This window comes from Mus caroli, chromosome 9 (genome assembly GCF_900094665.2).
Source record: "Mus caroli chromosome 9, CAROLI_EIJ_v1.1, whole genome shotgun sequence".
NCBI classification, from domain to species: Eukaryota; Metazoa; Chordata; class Mammalia; order Rodentia; family Muridae; genus Mus; species Mus caroli.
This window is the reverse complement of record NC_034578.1, coordinates 28,502,546-28,524,340: the sequence shown is the minus strand read 5'-3', so window position 1 is coordinate 28,524,340 and position 21,795 is coordinate 28,502,546. Positions and strand designations below refer to the sequence as shown.

Sequence of the window (21,795 nt, the reverse complement as noted above, 5' to 3'; positions counted from 1 at the left end):
AAGAGATGGATATGATGAGTTCTAACTGCCAAAGAGCACAGCTTTCTTCAGAAGAAACCAAACATCATAGTCTGTCTATATTAACATCAGGAACTATACCTAGCTGGACTCCATCAGTGACTACCCGTTGAGTCGTCAGTTTTCTTCTTCACATGGTTCTTGGTCCTTCAGACATGAACAGTGATGTTTGACAAGGAAGGTGGGGGCAACAGCAAAGGCGGAGACAAACAATGCAGGGAATCACTGGGACACTAATCCTGTGTCCCTATATCCCTAAGCCTTTATTAGGCAACCTTTAGCTAAAATGACCCTAAGCTGCAGGATCTGAAGAACTGCCCTGTATTTCTTCTGTGCTTTACTCTGCTTGATTAATTTCTCCTAATTCTCCCACGACGTAGACAGGAAAGAATCAAGCCAGAGCCACCTCATTATGAATGAATTTCTTTGTTTCTTTAATTTCACACAGTTTAAAATACAATATGAAATCAGCCTACAGTATATAAAAAACTTTCCAGCAAAATGATGTGCCAGCATCAGCTACTTAAAAGAAACAAACCAAAAACTCCCCCATAAGAATTTTTTGCATTTGCTTTTAAAAAAAAAACAAAACAAAAACATTTAAGACACTTACATCGCTACATCTCTAAGCTACCTCAGTTCTGATTTTTAAAAAGCACCTGCTTTTCCTTTTTAAATCTTGCTTTTAAATTTTCAGCATTTAAAAAATATAAATTATATGAAAATACAAGTTGGAAAAAGTCAAACACAATATAACATCTTTTTCACCTCAATAATTCTCAGCTTTAAAAAAAAAAGTATCCTTAAAAAAAATTCAATAACTGAGGCAGTATTCCTGATAGAGATAAATTCACTTTAACATATATACTTCATATATGTATTTGTATACATATACTTGTGGTTCCTTGAAACGTCTTTGGAATGTACGTAAGAGTTCAACAGGTTTATATAGACCCCAACAGAGAAGGCCGCATGCACAGCATGGCTAGGAGAGAGAAGGTGTGATTTCACCATGAAGGTTAATGCTTTAAAACCCAGAGTGCTGGTCTCCAAAGTGAGGAAGAGCATCTCTGATCCTGAATGCTTACAAGGTCTCCATGGCCACACCATCAGAGCTCTCCACAGGGAGCATCCTTACCCCCGCCTCTGAGCCCAAAGCCAGCCACACAGGTGAAAGCATTTCTCTGGGAAAATAATGGAGTGGCCCAGCTAGATCAGATCTGCTCATCCTTCCTCTGAAGTGAACGTGTTTTAAAAGAGCATCAATGCAGCAGTGCGGCTACATTTCCAGTGTATAAACCACCCGCCACTCTTCCTGGGATGGTCTCTGGCCTTCGGAGGAAATGGGGGAAAGCAAATGGCCAGATGGACAACAAAGCTGTCTGACTAATATACAATCTACAAATCCTGAAAGTGGTGGACCTAGGTAGAAAGGGCATCAAGGCAGGCAAGTCAGCACGCTGAGGAGTGTGGGAGACACTTACTTATGTCTTCTCTGCTAGGGGACTGCAGGTGGTAGGCTCTCAAAAGGGGCATTCCCAGCAGGAACTCAATATGGAGAAGGATGAAGACTTGGGGAAGTGATTTTTTTTTAAGCCTTGTTGCAAAGAGCAAACAACGATAACAGCCCCGGCTGTACGCTTTCATTCACCATTATGGAAATGTGAACAGACTCTAAGTAGAAAATTCAGTACTATTTCAGCTGCAATTTTATACAAATGTACACACACACACACACACACACACTCACACACTCACACTGTCAGTGCCCAACAAAGATCACATAATATAAGAGAAAACAGCATAATCCAAATGATCCCACCTAACACTCCCTGAGCAGCTCCTAAGTATTTTGAGAGCTTCATTAAGGCACCTGCATTTGTAAGATCAAAATATATAGCTGGAATGTTTGGCCTTTGCTTCCTTGTGGGGATGCTCCACTCAGTCAGTACAGAACACCCACGGACAAGAGTTAAAGTCTTAGTAATTCAGAGTCTTCAGGGGAATGTGGGAGTCAGCCATCAACTCTCATGGAAGATGATACCACATAGTTACAATCCCCGAAGGGTGAGCCAGGAGAGGCCCACCTCAACCAATTGCCTCTCTTCTCTCATCGATGTTCACTGTCACTGTCTTAACTAGGCAGGTATACAGTGGAAGGGATTTTAATGATCCCAGGCATGTCTCCTTACTTTTTTTTTTTTAACCCACAATGGCTTATTTTCAGGTCTCCTCTCCCAACAGGCAGGATGATGGCTGCCTCAATTAAGTCTTTGAGTTTAAACTTGGAGGAAACTAAACATATATCTAACTGTCTCGGGCCAACCTCATTTTCCTCACCTAAGCTCCTTCCCTTGTATTTTCTCCATCTTCCTCTCACCTGCAGTTGACCTGGGTTTGCCCTCTGCTGAGATGGTAACAGGCCAAGTGCCAGTGCTCCCTACCACGTCCTCGCAAGCAACCTCACCCTGACGAGCACCAAGTCTTCAAAGGCAAGCCTCTTCTCAAGGAGGCCGAGTCACATGCTACTGAAATACCCTCTCCATTGCTGTGGCCTCCGAGCCCTAGCAAGTCTGGACTCTTGGATTTGTGTTGTGCTGGCTGAAACTACACTTTCAGTCACGTGTCAGGAAGCATTATACTCCACTTTCACTGATCAGTGATGAGAGAGGGGCAGCAATGAGGGATGCCAGGGAACATAAGACAAAGTAGAGGAGAACTGAGAATGTTGGTTTGGAATGGCATGCATTGAGGCCTTAAGACCCTCGGGGTAATGCCCATGCAAACGCCTTTTATTCTGAGTCTTCCATGTTTCGGGTAGCGGTTTAACCAAAACCCAGGTTAATCCTGCTCCTTGGATTTCCTTCCCAAGACTTGAACTGTGCTCCGATGATGCCGACGATTCCATAGAAGAGCTGCAGAATACATTCAGTGCAGAGACTTAACGCCCCTTAACTAACACTAAGTCCAAAGCCTGACAGTGAATCAAAGGAAAACAGTTTTTACAAACCGCAGGTGGAAGTCACACGCACAGTCCCCCCTGTCCCCAAATCAGCATTCGTTTCCTTTAGCTGTAAGAGTCTGGGGTCTCTGATCTCAGTACAGAGCTGGGATTTTTCCAATGGGGTCTATATAAACAGTTGTCTTTCACTGTGACAAGAGTCCTCAGCCAGCAAATAACAACAAACTCACAATACTGCAATACTGAGACCACCTTAGAGCTTAAGACGATATTTTTTTTTTAAGGAAAAAAAATACTGGCACAAAATTTAATAAAATAAACTTCAACATAAAACAGTTTTGGATCCCTTCCATCAAAGTCCATCCTTGTTTCAAAAAGTAGAAAGGTTAATAATTCTTGAGTTTAGTAATCCCCTGAAGAAACTGTTTTCAGCCCACCCACAAAACTGACTGGCTTTCATCAATCGCTTTCCTCTCAATGCGACCATTTCTCCTACTGGTAGATCCACAACTCAAGATGAAATTTTTTTTTTCTTTGATTAAAAAAAAAAAATAGAAAATGACCGGACACTTAAGCTTTTTTTTTTTTTTCCTCTGCAAGCCAGGTCCGGCAGGCTTCTGAGAAGACTTCTCCCTCCTGAAAGTCTGCTCAGGAGCTATTGCCCCGCCCACCCCGCAGGTCCTGACCTCCTCTTTCAGGGCCCGCCAATGGCCAATGGAATACAGCGGCGCTCCCTCAGCTCCCACCCCTGAATGTGAAAAATGAGTTCTGGAAAATAAAACATTGAATAACAATTAAAAATGAAGAGTCCAACCAACAAGGTTGCTCTTTGAAAGGTCTCAGCAGGGTTCCCCCAGCCCCTTCCTTCTGCGTGTCTGTCCATTACTAGTCAGCATCCGGCTTTACGTCCAGCATGGCGTGCAGCTCCTCAGGGGTGTATCCCAGCAGGCTCTGCAGGTCGCACACAAAGCGGTATACGTAGCGTTTACCCGCTGTCTTGTGGATGATATTTTTGTCATAATAGTAGCGAAGGCCACGGCTCAGTTTCTCATAATTCATCTTAGGTTTGTTTTTCCTCTTTCCCCATCTCCTGGCCACCTGTAATAAAAATAAAATTAAATACAACTGTCCATACAAGTCTTCGCATCCATCATGGTGGTCAAACAAAATGCTCAGAAGTGTGTGTGTGTGTCTGTGTGTGCATATGTCTGACTTATTCCTTCGTTTCCTTTTTAAAAAAAATATTTTGAATTGTTTATAATAACGATGCATTGAATGTATAGTTAGGAGCCATGGACATTCTGAGATTATTTCAAAAGATGTAGGCAGAACAATGCAACGTTTTAATACAGCTGTGCATTGTGTCGTGATCAGACCAGGCTAAATGGCGTGTCTTCAATCACAGGCATTTCCCATTATTTTCTGGGGACCATGCAAAATAACCCACATTAGCTATTCTGAAATATCTGCTAATGTTCTGTAGGCACCCTACAGTGCCACAGAGATTCCAGAGGAATACTCTGGGCTCAGAAAGACAGTGCATATTCTCGCTTACATGTAGAGACTGAATTGCTGATTCCACAGACATAGGGGATAGGGGATAAAATAGTGACGTATCTGAGCACGGTCAGGAGGAGGGTAAGGGCATGGAGAGACCCTGGTTAATGAGCCCAAGGATACAGGTACAGGTACAGGAATTGGCAACTCTGTGGGGCAGACATCCCTCTGGCCCACATTATAAGCAGGCATCCTTAAAATGAAAGCACAGAACTGGGCAGAAGGGAGAGGATGGGAGGAAAGTGCTGGCTCCTCTGCATCCAACAGTAGGAGGCATCCTTTCTAGACCGGGGTAGAGACACATTCTCATGTCTGCCAGAAGAGTTATCTCTTCTTTCATATACCAACCATTTATTAAACACTCTGGGATGAAAGGATGGAAAACGATCAGAGTGGATGCACCTTTCCAGATGCACAGAGCCAGGGACTAGACAGAGGGCAGGACCAACTATGTACCAGGAACTTATATATACATCAGTTTGTCCCAGAAAGTGTACACACTTTGCACTCTGCCCATGATGAGACAGAAGCTCAGGCTGGCTGCATCGTAGGTCGCACAAGCAGCAAGCAGCAGAGCTGAGCGAGAAATCTGGGCCTACAGGATCACAATCCCAGCATTTTCTCTCACCCATTCTCAGCCCAGGACTCCCAAGTCACTCATTACATACCTCATCTGGGTCAGAAAGCTTGAATTCCCAGCCATCTCCTGTCCAGCTGATAAAAGACTGACAAGACTTATCAGTGAGTAATTCCAGAAGAAACTGCCACAGCTGGATCGGCCCACTTCCTGGAAGCACAAGGCACAGTGGCTCATTAACAAAACACACTGAAGGCTCACAGCAGCTAGGCCCACTAAGGCAGCAACCCTCACCCGCCTCCCAGCCTGTCTAGACAGGCGAAAACTCAGGCAATCGACAGCACAAACGCTGGAGTCAGTACTCTACGCTCAGCGAAAGTAAAGATTTCCCTTCCAAAAGAAAAAGGAAATCACACAGGATGGATACACCATGGGTCTGTTTTTATTAATTTCCAGGTTGGTCTCCTTTAATTGCTGTGCTCTTTTAATTCCAGAGTTTTCTGGAAAAACAACACCAAGTCTATCTTCACACGTGTTCTACGGAATTACTAATTTTGTTTGTTTGTTCTGAGATGGCTCACTGCTGGCCCGGAACTTGTAGACCAGGTTGGCCTAAAACTCAGAGATCCACCTGCCTATGTGTCTCTGGTGCCAAAGGAGTTTAGTCTTGAGAAACGGACTATATAATAGCTCCGGTGTCAACTCTTAAGTTTCCTGATGATGCTCAGAATCTCACACATCCCTGACAGAGAGACACAGAAAAGATGACATGAGTCCTATGTGCACTCTGTATTAACACTACAGACCTCAAATATGAGAAGATTCCTAACAAAAAAACTAAGGGGAGCTGCTACACATTCCCTTAGCTACACATCAATCACTATGGCCTTAGCTACACATCAACGCTTTCTTCTCTGCTTGTGAATTCTCAGTGACTCAACGGGATAGATACTGTTATTAGTCTATCGGTTTCTACCACGCAGGAAAACAACAACAAAACCACAATGTACAACACAGCTATCTAACTTGGGTGAAGGCATTCAGATGAGAAACAGGATAGCTGGGTCAAGACTTCAGATTCTTCAATACACTGCCCAAACCAAAAGCCAATGGCCTAATTAGATTCCCTGCCTGGTTGCCATAACTGGAGTGCTAAATGGCTCTGGCTTTCAGAAGCCATCTCCCTTGCTTCTCACGTAGTCACAGACTCTTGAGGTACACACGGCCTACTATGCTGGGTACCTATCCCAACAAGTGACAGTACCAGCCCCAGAAGGCCCCCTGTAGTGGCTAAGTTTTATACTATTAGAACCTCTCTCACACTGTCTTAAAACTTTCTCTTAGAACAAGGCTAACCTATTAAGATTAGGAGAGGGATGGAAAGATGAAAAGACCCAGAAAGGTCCTAGTCACTGACAGGTGGGTAGTGAGCATCATCGCAGGTCCTAAAGAGGCAGACTTAGGAGTACAGCACAGGCTGGGACAGACAAAAAAGAAGAGGACTTGAAAATCATATTATGAGTGCCAGCTTGGGGGACAGAAGAAATTTTCCTACAGTGTTACCTAAGCTTCAGTGCCCAAGAACTCACCACAGCCTATGGGCATCTGCGCACTGATGTCTGAATATGACTGCACAGGGGACTCCTAACATGAAAAGCTCTCTCCTTAATGTTACTTTTCCTACGTTCAGAGGGAAAAACAACAACAGCAAAATAGTGTTGATATGAGCATTGGTAATCCACCTCCTAGGATAAACTATTCTTGCCATTCTTATTCTAGACCAGAGAGAAGAAGAAAAAGGAAGACCAGGTATCTCAGACAAGCAGAGCTGGAAAGGTAAGGCATGTCTCTTGTTCACTGAGTGGCAACAGCAGCTCACATCTCCTTGGGACTCTTGCAGAAAACACAGGTTAGCTGACCCGAGCGCTCCCAACAGCCCGCAGGAATTTAAACACTAGCATCCATCTGTGTGCAGTCCCAGCATTATCAAGGCCAAATGAGAAGTGAAAATTCAAGACCATCCTGGTCTACACAGTGAGACCCCCTCCCCTACCCACCCCCAAAGTGAGGATAAGAACCTACACACCATTGTACCCAATGAGACAATTCTAGGGCTAAGCCTAAAACTTCCCAACTGGACTTTTCATTGACTTCTACACACCGCCCTTCTGTTGGAGAGAGCAACAGAAGCAGGAAGGGTATGGAACTGTGGCTTCAGAGTTATCACTTTGCTGGGTGATGTCACAAGGACCTTCCCTGTTCCTACAGCAACACATCAGCCTCACTTCAGTTCTGGAGGGAAAGTCCCCTTGGAGACACAAGCATAAAGGCGGCTCTGGGGTTGTAATGCTTACTGGCTTTGCATATCTGCCAGCCACATCCAAGTCCACACCCCAGACTCATGAAAGAGACTTGTAGTCCCAGTTACAGGTCTCCTGAGGCCATTTCTCGACTGCTTAGCGTAGACCTGTTCGCACCCTCAGGGCTCCAGCCTCCTTCCTTTGCCCATGCTCCAACATGCTCTGAAAGCTCAACACTTCTTCAATTTTCCTTCCCAGATCCTGGCCCCATCCACCTACCCACATGGCTTGTGGTTCCGTGAACCTCTGTCGCCCAGAGCAGAAACTGTACTAAGAATAGTGCCAGTCATGGGAAAGGGGAGCTCACATGTTAAATGTGACTCACAATGGCAGGCCTGTCTGGGCCCCCAAGGCAGTCAACGGAGCCCTTCACCATGCTGCCCCACAGTGTCACACATCAGGAATCCAGTCGCATCATTGGGAAACTATGTTGCTCCAGTAGAGCTCGGAGCCACAACAACAGAGGGGTCCCTGTTAGAAGGAGGTCTTCCAAGGCGGGGCATGAAGGAACACAGGACACACACCCACAGGCCCAGCTCCCATCTCCTGAACCGACTTTGTACCCCTGACTCTGCTCTTCTCAGGCCACTCCAGCTAGGGAACTTCCTGATGGCTTCTCCTTCTCGGACTTGATATTAGAGTTAAGTTCTTATAAGATGCTGGCAGTCCTAGTTTGCAAAGCACAGTCCAGACTCGGGAGAAGTACATGGAGCAGCCTGGGCCAGGAGACAAAGAACACCAAGCCCACTACCCTCCAGGGGACCTGAGAGAGACACCACAAACCAGAGGCAGCTTCCCATAAATCCCTGCTCACCTGGGTCACATTTTATGTATGTCTCGTCTTTATCTAGAAATTGCAAGGCCTAATGCTTCTGCCGATGACTGAACATTGAGGTCTCCTGTGTTTTGGACACTGACTCTGAGGCTAAACCTTGAAGTAAGCTGGAAATAAACCTTATTGAAGTGTGTGCGTGCACATGCACAAATGTCTGGCTTGTCTGCTTGAGGGTTTCTGTTTCTCTTGCTGGGTGTTTACAGAATTGGAGACTAAACCCAGGACCTTGCACATGGTAGGCCAAGTTTTCTAAGACTGAGCCATGCCCTCAACTATTTAATTACCTATTCATATAAGCATGCATGCATTTTGAGTCGTGCTCTCACTACCGTTGCCCAGGCTGGCCTTGAACTTGTAATCCTCCTGCCTCATCCCCCTGAGTAGTTGAGATTGGAGGTTTGCACCAGCAAGACCAACTATGACAACCCTTCACACCTGACAATGTCACCCTCATTTGTTTTGTGTCCTCGGCTTGCAGACTACCTGCCCAAGGCAGTTGCCTCAAAGCTGGCAGTAGAGGAGGCAAGATTAGATATCAGGATCTTCTACTCCATCCACATTTCCACTTCAAATGTAGTTCATATCTATCACCTGGGCCCTGGTAAGAGGCTAACACAAGACATGTGAGCTCGTATGGATGGAGTGGCCACCAGACAGCTGTTGTCCTGGCAGACTGCTCCTATTTTTACTAAGGTTTCTTTTTAAACTATCCCTATATCGCTCCTCTGTGGGGCTGTGCGGGTGAACACATTATGTGCACATATGTAGAGGAAAAGAGACAACCTCAGGGGTCTGAGAGAAGCCACCTACTGCTGCAGTGATCTGGAACTCCAAACAGACTAGACTAGATCTAACTCACTAGCTAGGCCAGAGCTCCAGGAATCTCCCAGACCTTTCCTTCCTAGCACTAGATGTCGAAAGCACACCAATGTGCCATGCTTTTTAAGGTAGGTGCTAGAGATCTGAGGGTCAAACTCCGTTCCTCGTGCTTGGGAGGTAAGCATATTGCCAGCCGAGCCATCTGCCCATCTTCCCACCTTCACTGTGGTTCCTACCACAAAGCCCTGATGGTTGTGCTCAAGGCCCATCTCTCATCACTGGAATATATATGCTCCAAGGGAGGCCCTCTGACAACACCTGACCAGCACACACCTGCCTGCTAACAATTCTAATAACACTATGTGTTTTATCAAATGCTTCCAGGTTGGTACTCTTACGTTTGTGGTGTCAGCCATGATACCTCAACATTTAATGAATGCTTTTGCCAAAACCATCATCCTCGGGGGGTTGGGGGTGGAAGCATACAGGTTTGAAAGGTACCTAAAGGCGTCTCTCTATTAAATTATATTTGGGGCCAAAATATGGATGACACCCACCCAGGCTATGTTGCACCAACACACTCCCAAAATAAAGCAGTCACACCTCTTGTCCTTAGGGGGTTCATGCAGCTCTAAGAAGCTGAAGTTCTTTAGTTCTACTCTGAAATTCAAATTGAATACCTCAGTGTGGATAGGAATGGCGTATTTATTTTAACCTATGAAACTCTCATGGTTGAGCACCCTTGCAATGGGGCTGACTCTGCCCTGAGACACATCTGGCAGGTGGCCCTAAAACAGCGAATAAGCCTGGCTGGCCCCTCCCTTCCAGCCAGGTGTCTCTGCCCACAGCCAACGGCGACAGCAAAAACAGAACACTGGAGTCCGGAAATGACCCGTCTGCTCAGCACAGCCTCCCTTTTTATACCCCGGGGAGCACCTGTCTCTTCGATGGGGTGGGTGACTCCAGAGTCTTCATACACCCTTCTAAGTCATTTACAAACAATCCCAGAATCTTATTGTTTCCATGAAGTCATGGTGTTGAGGGGCCAATTAAATAGAAATCAGCCAGCAGTTTCTTGCTGTGTATCGGACCCTGTGCAGAGCTGCACCGGGGCCTGTGTGAGGATGACACTGCTCTGTAGCTTGGCTCTCAAGGCCTGGAGAGAACTTTGATAAGAGAGAGCAAAGGCTGTCTGATATCCACTTCAGTTCTATTCCTAGAGTTGTCACCTCCTATTTCTTCTGAGTTGTGGCTTTCTGGTGCCACTGTGCCATCCCATCTGGCCTCTAACGTGGCCTAAATATGTCTACAGTCTTCCCACAATGCCTTGGTTTAGTAAGTCCCTACTATCCTGTACTCTATAAATGTGGCCCTGTGTCAAAGCCTACAAATCAAGAGTAGTGAATAGAATATAAGCTCTACTAATGTGACCATTAAAGTTATACTTGCTAAACACAGTGATGAAAAATAATTCAGAAACCCAGAGAGTCAAACACACACACACAAATACATGCACACATTTATACACATAAAGCCTGCACAGATGGTGACCCATGCAGAACTTTGATTTTAATTCTTCCTGGTTAGAAATGAAATATAATGCAACTCCAGCTCCCTGGGCTTTGTTTTCCTGTTCCTCAAATGGAATAGCAGTTTTGCTTGTCTTTAATCTACAGATGTCCATTAGGCCTCTCTTAGAGAAACATGGCAGGCATAAGGAGAGAACACTGAGGAATGAACGTCAGAGCCGAGCAGTCTGGGAAAAACACGGGAATCGTGCAGAAAAGCGGAAGATAGCGGAAGATAGCGGAAGAGGCATTTGTCAAAACAAACTTTCAAAGGAATAGCTGTGAACTGCCTAGATAAAATTTAATAATGCTTCCAAGAATGCAATCAACTTTCACGTGGCAACTTTCAGGAAGTTTTAACCTGGGAGATGGTTTTAAAAATCATATCAATGTAATTTTTAAAACATCTTAATGGAGTAACCACTGAACATTATTTTAAGTTCAGCATGAGAATGAAAGCACCCGCTAATTAAGAGTGGGTGTACACCATGAGAGGCAGCAGAGTTAGAAACCGACCTGGCTTGGGGAAACCTGGGTCACAGACAGACTTAGCGCCTCATTCCCACGTGGTGCATTTTCTCTAATCATTCCTGCTCCCGCCAAGCCCCCACTACCTTCCCCAATGCTTGCACAAGCATGGTTCTACGTGGTCTACAAGTACTGAGAAGTGCTTGCCTAGCCACTAAGACCCAGGCAAACTGGCCACTGGGTCAAGAGGGCAGCAAGTGGCCAGCTGGGCACCCCACCTGGCAGTGTTCACTGAGACTCGCTGGGCTAGTTTGCCTTGGACTGGAGAAGGCAGTTACACATTTTTCATGTATGACGAAAGACCTTTGTTGCTGCTGTGGCTCTGCCCACCTGTGTGCATTCAAGTGTCCACAAGTGGGGGTGGGAGGCAACAGGCAAAAAAAGACCGCTCCATTCTCTTAAAGGGGCTGCCTCCGTTTACAATCTAAAGTTCAGAGGCAGCCTCTTGCCTCTGAGCCCACCACAGATGTTGCCGCCCCGTGCGCACTTCAGCCTAGCTTGCACATGAGCCTGCAGAGCCCATCAGTGAGCCTCAAGTCAGGAAGTGGCTTTCTTTACAGCCTTTCCCTCCTGGGGTTTTCTAGGGAACAGACTTTTTAAGAAGCCACCAGAGAGATCTCAGCTGGGGTCAGGGGTAGAGAGTAAGCACTGTGTTATAAACCAATGAAGTATTTTTTCCCCTAACCTATGGAAGTATCTTAAAGGAAACGCCTTGCTCTGATACCCAGGTAAGTAAGCAGAAGAGAGAAGGATGAGTTGACGGATTAGTAAGAGTATAAGCCCAGTCTGGTCTACTGTAACTCTCAGGGAGACGTAAGTGAGCGTCAGTCTGTACTAGCTCTGACAAGCACGCAGCCAGCACCTAACTTATCAGCATCTTTCATGTAGGAGCTTTTGACTAGACTGGGGTAAAACATGAAACAGAGTATTAGCAGCAGGGTAGGTCTATAGGAAAAAAATCCTTCTTGGTTCACCATCATGCAAAAAGCTGAAAGTGTCCTGCCTATGCCTCTGAAGAAGTGGGGCCAGAGAAGGAGCCTGGAGAGGACTTCACAAGAAACTGCTCCCCTCTGTCTGGATGTCAAACTCCTCCACAAAGCTATGTCCTGCCACCTCTTAAATATCTTGCGTACAACCCTCCTCTCAGAGTCTAAACTTTCGAATTCAGTCATCCTAGGAGAACTTTCACTCTCTTTATCTATTAGGGAGATGTGAGTCACACCCCTGGGTTCATTACAGCCAACATTATGCACAGAACCCAGAAGCCTATTGTGGGCCACCATGACCATGGAGACACATGATTCTTACACTGGCCAGACAGGGACGCTATGCTAGCTTACTGAGATGCCACTTATGTGGGTAGGGTCCAATGTGGCTGTCACACTAACTGTTGCTCAGATGGGGCAAAGAGACCATGTCCCTATCAAGGCAGGATGTCTCAGGACGGTTACTGACAGGGACAGAGCATAACAAGGGACATATAGGCCCAGTCCTGTGACACACAGAGGTATTTTCCCTGGGCAACTGTGACCCAAAGCCCCCTTACCAGCTTGGCTGAACCATTTGAGAGGCTGAGATGCAGGTTGAGCAGAGTCACTCCCTACCCAAGCCTCCTTGGGTCCAGGTCTACTGCATGTTCTAGAGGCTTCCCTGCCACCTTCCCTGGTCCTTCTTTGTCTTTGGAGATGCTCCCACACATACTGTTTGCATAGCAAGCCATTTCTTTTAATCTGCTTCTCACTATTTTGGATATTTTCCCAGTTGTTAGCTAGACAATGTGTAAAGCCTCGGGAAGCATCGTATGTCCTCTGTGGTCTAGACGCTCCCCTCCCCCTCACAACCAATCCCACACTTGTAAAAAATGAGAACAGCAGAAGCTTCCCTGTGCGGCCTTGGTGAGAAGTTAACAAATATTACTATCTCAAGGAGTCCAGGGCACAGCAGGTGCTGGTAAACACGCAGCACCCTGGGCTGCACGTCATGTGGGGCCTAACTAACGTTAACGTCAGCAGTTACTGGAATTCTCTAAGTGAAATGCACCTACTGACTTGGAATAGAAGTATACTGCAGAGATGAAAGGGTTAAAGATTAACGTGGTGGGAATGAACATCTCTCTGAGTGGACTTCCTAGGTGCTCAGCACTGTTCTGCACGGCTCCATGAAGCCACTAATTTACACGTGCTTAGGAGATGGGGGTCCATTCATTACCCCTATTTTCAGACAAGGAAAACGGGGCACAGGGTTGTGAAATTTCCCAGTGTAACACAACTTGGCAGTGGCAGAGTCCAAGTCTGTGCTCATGGTCCCTACAGGTTACAGCCTCTTGATAGAGCACCTCAGAGTGGCCATCCCCTCAAGTGTCTAAACTGGACTTCACTGTGAAGGCATGTTTGAATGGCAGGTGTCACTGAAGGCATGACACCAAGTCAACCTCACTTTGGGCATGTCCACGGGAAGAGGGGTGCTTTTCTGGAATTGAGCCTCTGTGCTGAGCAGCGGTCTCTCCACAGCAGGGGCAGAGGAGCACTCAGTACAAAGGAACCCTACAGGGCAGAGCTGGAGAATCTGGGACACGTCAGAGGCAATAGGGACTTTCCAAGCCCATGGCTTAAAGGCAGCCAGGGCTTGTATTGGTGTCTCACAGCTCGATGGCTACACTTTGCTCAATGGAAACACCCTGCTTCAAAGACAAAAAGGTGGAGTTACACACTGGAGTCAGAGTGGAATTCCCAAGCAGACACCACCCAATTTCATCACGCATAACGAGCGTCTGTTAAAGGAACAGTGACCCCCAAATTGTGAGACTCTGAGACCTCTCTAAATCAGACAGGGAGCTGTTCCCAGAACAGAAAGCCAACCTGTAATCCAAAATACAGACAGGTCTCGGAGAGGTGCAAGTACCCCAGGGGTTCAGATGAAGGGAAAGCAACTCCAGAGGCAGCGTGTGCAGTATTAGCTCAAGGTTCTGAGGAAGCTCTGCCAACCCTGGCCCTGTCAGAACTACGGGCAGAAATAGGGTACCCCTCTTCCCATAAAATGTTAAGGCATTCAGAAAAAAAAGTTAACAACCGTGCGGCCAAAGCCTCCAACCATAGGAATTCCTCTGCTGGTGAGGAATGATTAACCGTTGACACTGCACTAACCAGCTGAGAGGCAGGACCTGTGAGGTGGCTCTGCAGGCTGCAGAGAGCCGCTCTCCTCCCACCCACTTCCATTCCTGGGAATTTTCCTCCCTGATCCTCCAAAGTGATTCTCCATTGACCTATATGCTGACATGAACAGCATGCTAACCAATCCAGGACTCCACTAAGACGCTCAAACCCACCTTGGTGAGACCCTGGGACCTGCCATCAGGCTACACAGTGACTGAGGATCAGTCCCTCAGGCCTCAGGGCTACTGTTGGGCAGGAAGATTCTATTCACTTTCCTGCAGCTAGCCCATCACAGTCACCTTAATAAGCTCAGGAAGGGAAATGGTCTCCATCCTTCTTGTTCCTAGCTTCCTTCTTCCCTATGGAGACTCTGCCCAGGGACACTCCACACTCACACTGCACTGCCTTTGACAAGCCTGAGTTAGCTCCAGCCTGGCCAGAACGAAGGAGCTCAGAAAAGTCATTACCTGGCCATCTCTGGCTTCTGGAAATGAGGCCAATGCTCAGTGCTTGCAACCTGGGTCTCTCCCCATTCTGACAAGTCAGCCTATATCAATGCTAGCATCCTCTCATTGCCTTGTGCCAGCAGCGTTTGCATGGACAGATTATACCATGAGCCTAGTTCAGGGTAACATGGTAGAAAGTGCCACCTTTCCTAACCTGTTTGGAATATCAGAAATCTACACAGATGCATGCTACATTACAAACTTAGCAAGCTGTCTCTTTCTTCCTTATTGCTAGCTTGGGCCGGTCAAGAGCTTCCCAACACTGCCAACCATGTTGTGCCCTAGTACATGCAGTCTATTTTGTAACTCAGTTTTCTTCAGAAGACTGTGAGTGTAGGTGTTATGCCAAAGTCACAGGCCATGTCCTCAACTGAGGGGCTTGGCAGACCTTCCTTTTGTAGCCAAGTTGTTTATTTTCTCAGTGTCTCATCAGTAGCTTTAGGTTACTATACGCTAAAACTCAACTATAATCAGACCTCAGGGATTGTGAGTTTGACCCAGGGATTTGTGTGACTTAGGCTGACTCTCCTCTCATCTGTGCAATGGACAGAATAGCATTCATTCTGACCAAAGGCAATGTAAGAGGACCCACAGCGGGACATCTGGGACTGTTTTCCCTCTATGTCTCCCAGAGAGAGGAGTGGGGGGGGGGGGAGACAGAAGGAAGGAATATAAAACATTCTTCTAAAATGGTCATTAATGAATGGTTTTAGGTATAGTCTTTTTCCAGGCTCTGGATGAAAAAGAGACTTTCTTCCTTCGTCATTACAGCTTAGTGGGTGATGACATACCTAGACGTGGATTTCCAGTAGGTCACCTGCAGCAGGGTTATGAATGGGCCTTTATCGGTGACTGTGACTAGGAATAGGGAATAAGGTTCAATAATGGTGATTCACAGGCCCAGAACTCTGTACTGAAGCCAAAACCAGCTCTTACCCTTCCCCCTTCCCCTCAGTCACATGTATGTATGAAGTGTTCATTAGTGACAAGAGGCCACCTGGGTCTTAATCCCTCTGTGAAAGACATGGGGGTACTACTCAAGGAGCGCTCCCATTCCTTAACATGAAGAACAGATGGTGCATTCAAGCAAGGCATGCAGCACTTAAAATTCGTTAAGGAGCTAGCTTCTTGCAGAACAAAGTTACCTGACCTTGGATAAAGCATGGTCTTTGCGCTCAGTTTCACTATCTCTAAAATGGGGCCAGGCTGACAGGGAGGAGAGGAGACTAGCGCTTAACAATCCAGTCTATCATCCTATCCCTACACCTAGGTCAACCCATTGAATAGATGAGCATCACACACTGTGCTAGACACAGGCAAAAAGGACTCGTAATTATAACAAATTGATTACCTCAGCGTGTAAGCACACTCTGAGGGCTCAGCATTTTTCTAAGGTTATAAGGAATACAGACAACAGTGAGCTTGGGGTTGGCTCTCAGTGTTGTAATTAGAAGGGATTGAGCATGCACCTATGAACAAGAGAAAACGGAGCTTTTCCACTGTGTCAGTCTGACAACCGTAAACAGTACGGTAAGGAGGTACGTCTCGGCGGAAGCCCACATTGCGCTTGATGTAGTCCTCACTCAGCTAACAGGCAAGGCAGGCTTTCTTTCAAGCCATGTTATCTGCCCCCACATCTCGACCTAATTTAACAAGTTGCCATGGGAGCCCTGCTAAGGTTGATGCAATTTTCTTATCTTTGAAGGAAGAATGTAACTGTGCAAGAGAATGTGAAAATTCCGTCTCTGACTAACTGATTTCCACACTTACAGTGCAGTAACTAAGATCTCACAGGAAGGAGGAGAACGTATTCCTGTGGAGGCAGAAAGGACAGAATCAGTCCCTCATCTAGGGGTGTGGTGAGATGCTCTTTTCACTTAGGTACATGTACACACATGCACGTGGTCCAGACCAGGCAGCCATGATAAGCACATGTATGTAGTCCAGACCAGGTAGCCATGGTGCAGAAGTCTGAGTGCCCCTATTATAGGTCACACATAAGCTTCAGCAACTGAATTTTAGGATAGAAAGGGGTCAGAACGAGAGACAGGAAACTAGTGCAATGTTTATACACATGTCAAAAGCACTGCCAACAGTTACCTAGTGATTTCCATTTCTCAAAGTACTTTCCAAATGTCAGGTCATCCTAACATGCCTGCATGAAGTTAGATCCCCATTTGCAGCCATCACCTCAGGTAAGAGACAACACAGGGCAGATGCGTTCCATCCCTTGTCCATCCCTATTTCTGGGACGGGGCCACCAGGTCACAGACTCAGCGAACCTGTAGTGGAGGCAGGAAGTGTTCCCTGAAGACAGAGCTCATGGGGGAAACTGCCAAAATTTGGTCTGCTATCACACCTAACAAATCCCAATCGTTATTTGGACCACAGCAACAAGAGATTCTAGTTCAAGTCTAAGGATGTGTAGAATAAACTGGATAAGACTGATTCTGCTTGAAGTGGGGGTGGGGGTGGGGGGTGTCTTATCCACACCCAGTTGGTGCTCATTTTCTGAAATAATCAATTTATTACAAGTAGGGCTTTCTTCTCACCATGTCTAGCGCAATGTCTAGCACTCATTTATTTAATCGATTTGGTTCAACTGCGTTTTCACACATCCCCCACTGTCGGGATAAGGGTGAACAGTTCTACTTCACTAAAGTAGAAAAAGGTACAAGGTGAATTTGCCTAAAATCACACAGTGTGTGAAAGCTGAGAGAGAGTACAGGGAACTTCTGGTTTCTGGTCTGGTCTATTGTTCTCACCACTACTGGAGTCTGAAAAAGTTAAATCCATAATTGTAAAAAAAAAAAAAAAAAGAATCTAAATGTGGACAAGGCTTAATTTTTTTTTCATTTGGAAGGGCTTAGTCTTTGAGAAAGTGAAGAGATGATGATCTCTTCCCCCTCCCCTCCCCTCCCTTCCCCTCCCCTCAATCCTCTGAGCACTACCCCAGCCTTTGTCCTTTCCTCTAAGCAGCCCTCTCCCCTCCCCACTCCATCATGGCATCCAGATGGAGAGAGTCTAGTCTCAATTCCAAAGTCTTCCACTCTTCTACACTTTGAAAGACTTCTTGTACTTTTTCTCATCTCAGATATCTTCAATGAAAATGAGTAAATTTCCCAATAATGTGCTCTCCAGAGACAGGAAAAGATCCTCTTGAAACATGCCAAAGCCCCCTCCTAATATCTTTTTTTTTTAAAAAAAGAAGGTCCTCAAGTTTGTCCTTTTCTCATGATTCTTCATTTGGTCCTTGCTGCCCCTTCCAATCATAGATATAACTCCTGGGCACCCTTTGATGCAATGACTACCCTAGCTAGGGTCTTTGTGGAGTGCAATATAGGGAACATATTCTTGATCTTGAAAGGAGGAATAATTTTTCTAAGTATATAAATTTCACTTTTAAGGATCTCTTAATTTTCAGAAAAAATTCCAAGACTATTCTAGCCCTCTTGAAAAAAATCTCAGTTATGTCAACAGAAACGCCATGTCTGCTGCCCATCTCCAGTCACACAGAGCCCACGCCTGTCCAGTGGAAGACATCTTAAGCGGATGGCACTAAACAACATCGGACTAACAAAAGTTAACCAAGGCTCTTCTCCAGGGCACTCTGTAAGCCTTGAAAGCGCTACCGTCTTGTAGAGGGGATCTGATGCTTAGCACACGGATTGTGCGATGCGTTTGAATTTTTCTCAAACTCTCCGCAAGGCTCCTAGGTTAAGTACGTATGAGCTGCTGCTCACTGGAATGGTGGACTGCCTGGCTCTAACCATGAGCTTCTCGTCAGAGCCCTAGCTTGGTGAACTTCATCCGTTCTCTGGGTTCTTTCTGAACTCCCTACTAATCTAATGATAGCTTTCACACCTGGAAGGAAACCAATCCTAAAGTGTAGTGGCGGTGGTCTTGTTGTTGTTACTATTGCTGGTGGTGGTGGTAAGTGTTTGGCTATGGAAGCCCAGGAAGGCGATGGATAGGGCTGGGGTTGCTGTTCCTACATTCAGCCAGCAGGCTGCCATGATAACCAGACTGTGAAACTCGTCGGCATGCAGGCCATTCAACTCTGCCTTTGAGAAAGCCAGCTTCTGGTTTTGTATTTGAAAAGGTCTCCCCAGAGCAGGCCAGCAAAAGTCCCTCCATACTACCCATGAGGCAGTTCCCAGAAACTCCCAGTCATCACAGGTCCCTTCCCCAGATACGAAAGAAGTTCAAAAGTTAAATTTCCACCACTCTTAAAAGTGAACCCTTGAGAATGAATGATACTATTGGCTTCCAAAAATCAGTGGCTTCTCACAAGCAGAATGGCTTGAAACTAAAGACCCTTCAGAAACATCTACACTACACAAAACTAAAAAGGGACGCCCCTGGGTCTCTGTGCCTTACACTTGACCCGGCCCATAGAAACATGCAATTAGCCACCTAGAGAGGGGCTGGGTGCCTACCTGTGTAGCCAGCCAGGGCAGCAGCAGGAATGACAGGCTTGTCCTTGTTGAGGTCAGCACGGTCACGCACATAGTCCTTGAAGGTGCCCTTGGGCTTGTGGTTGGGCAGGGCAGCGGGATAATCCTCGTAGTCGAAGCTGTCATAGGAGGGGACCCGCTGCAGGCTGTTGAAGGATGACTGGCTGCTCCAGGACTGGGTGAGGCGGTCACAACTATCGTAGCTCTCTACGCTCTCAAAAGAGTCCTGGCCCCCGAGTTTACCTGGAGGTAAATGAGGAGGTAGGAAGAAGGCAGGGAAGAGGGGTTGGGAAAAAACAGCTGTAAAATCCCTCTTATGGAGGAGAGATTGCTAATTAGATCTAGAGAGGGAGGAAGGGAGAGAGGGCCCAGGGCTACAGGAGTCCCAGAAGTCCTGAGTCTACACTAGGGGAAAGGATGCTGGCCTGGCCACAACATGAGTGCTGCTGCCACTGTCTGGCTTATAGTTCTGAGCATAGTGGCCCAGGTTCTACTCCTCGGAACTGTCATGAGGACAGAACCTCAAGAATTCTAAAGCCAGAAATATAGAAGCTTGGAGCCCTACTTGTCATGAGATTTCTGGTTAATACAGTAGATTTAATAAGTTAATAAAAAACACAGAACACTGTCAAATTATTATTTTTTTCAATTCCAGACAATGGAATTATTTCTGAAGGCCCAATTTGGCAAAAAATATTTTGATCATAAGAAAAAAATATTCTATTAGACTAAGGGCAGATTGGCATCCCTTGTCCTTGGAACCAAAGCATTTTACCTTTTAGGTACTTTCTCCCCACATACTTCATGACTCTCAAATGGAGAAAGAAGTTGTGGGGTGCCTTCAGGGACAGTAAAACAAAACCCAGCAAGGCTCAGTCATTCCTGCAGGCAGCAAACTGTATTAGTTACCCTCTGAAGCATAGTTCAGAACTTGGAATTCAAACTCCATGGGCAGGAGAAGCAGAAGGGATGGCTCCAGAATGAAGGCCCAGAGCAGGGTCAGAAACCCTTCACAGGGTGAGTGGCTTAAAGCATTCTGAACAGACCACATGATCGTGCACGTTCATTCATCTCCCAAAGCAGGTTATACACAGCCGCTGCAGTTGGGCAAGCATTGCTGGAGACGTCTCCACTGGCAAAAATGACATTAAAAGGGGGGCTAACATGGGAACTTTAAGAGAAAATAAATACACTGAAGATCTACAAGGGACCCCAGGAACATCTGTTAAGGCTACTGACCAGCTGCTTCCCAGGCAGCTCGAGGCAGACCTCAGGAGATGGGATGGCCACTCCTACCCAACGTAAGCCGGGAGATGGAGAGACGTGAGAAAAGCCTGTGCAGGAGTGCCCTCAAATCACTTCTCGACTGTGCGAAGCTGGCTAAACCCTGAAGAGGAAGAGTGCCTTCTCCAACCACATCAGCGCGCTTCTGGCTGAGGACTGGTTAAGAAAACAATGCTCAGACAGAAGCAGCTGCCCAAATCAAAGTCAAATACACGGGGAAGATATTGATCTCGAAATTAAAGAAGAAGTCCCAGATAAACAAGTATGTCTGCTGTGAACATTCTGCCCTTCTGCTCTCTCCTGTAGGGATGAAGACAGAAATGTCACCTCTCACTCTACCCTCTGCTCAAAAGAAGGCGATGCTCACAAAGCAAACCAGAGCCTAAGGAACGACTGGCCATGACTGTACCACACTAGTCCCCTTCCGTTACTAATTTTTTAAGTCACATTAAATTTCTCAGGAAAGCAGCCCCCCCACCCCCCACCCCCACGGAATGCCACGGTCATTAGCAGGGCAGAGAGTTCCCTGGTATCTCATAAAAGGTGTGTTCTCATCCTAGCTATCGATGCTAACTGCCTTTCCATCTCACTCTAGCACAAGCACACCAAAAGCCTAAGAAGGAAAACCGTGTTTCCACAGAGGATGCCTGCCCTCTGAGTCACCCATACGTAGGTATTCCCTAGGCTTCAGGCTCTTGCAGTTTTTCTTATCTCTTCAGCCATTTTTGTATGTGGAGGGCCAGGATCTGAAAGGGCTTCATTAAGCTTAAGTGCTAAGAAAGGCGTCACCACTCTCTTGCAGCCTCACCAGATGGTTCTCAGTTCAGACTGTGGTTTAGAGTGGAGGGCAGCTTTCGTCTTAGTTCTATTTCACAACCCTGGAGCTGGAAGCCTTCATTAATGGGTATTTTCCCCAAAACACTGACTTGAATCCAAAAGGATTAGGTTCTGCTTCTCTGTTCGATCCGGGAGGCATGCATCCCCGAGACTAGTACTGACTGTCTTCTCTAAGAAATGCCTCTGCAAGGTCCTTCCAAAGCTAATTGAGTCCACCGAACAGCACTCTGAACAGGAGACGGGTAGCCTCACAGCCACCCACAGAAAAGACTTACACAAAGACAGGCCTTAGAGCTCAAATAAGTGGGACAGAGAAGTACTTTGTATACTGTAAC

General features: G+C 46.4%; 1 protein-coding gene across 2 annotated transcripts in view; it reads right to left on the bottom strand.

Moving 5' to 3' along the window:
• Positions 1-428: 428 nt before the first annotated feature.
• The window catches only part of Ets1 (ETS proto-oncogene 1, transcription factor), a 120,995-nt gene continuing 99,628 nt past the window's right edge, over positions 429-21,795 (bottom strand). For both annotated transcript variants that reach the window (XM_029481151.1, XM_021172498.2), the window contains 3 exons: positions 19,322-19,582; positions 5,206-5,324; positions 429-4,078 (listed from right to left, as the gene is read on the bottom strand). In XM_029481151.1, the coding sequence (XP_029337011.1) occupies positions 3,866-4,078; positions 5,206-5,324; positions 19,322-19,582 (593 nt within the window). In that variant the 3' untranslated portion in view covers positions 429-3,865. The remainder of the gene's footprint in view (positions 4,079-5,205; positions 5,325-19,321; positions 19,583-21,795) is intronic.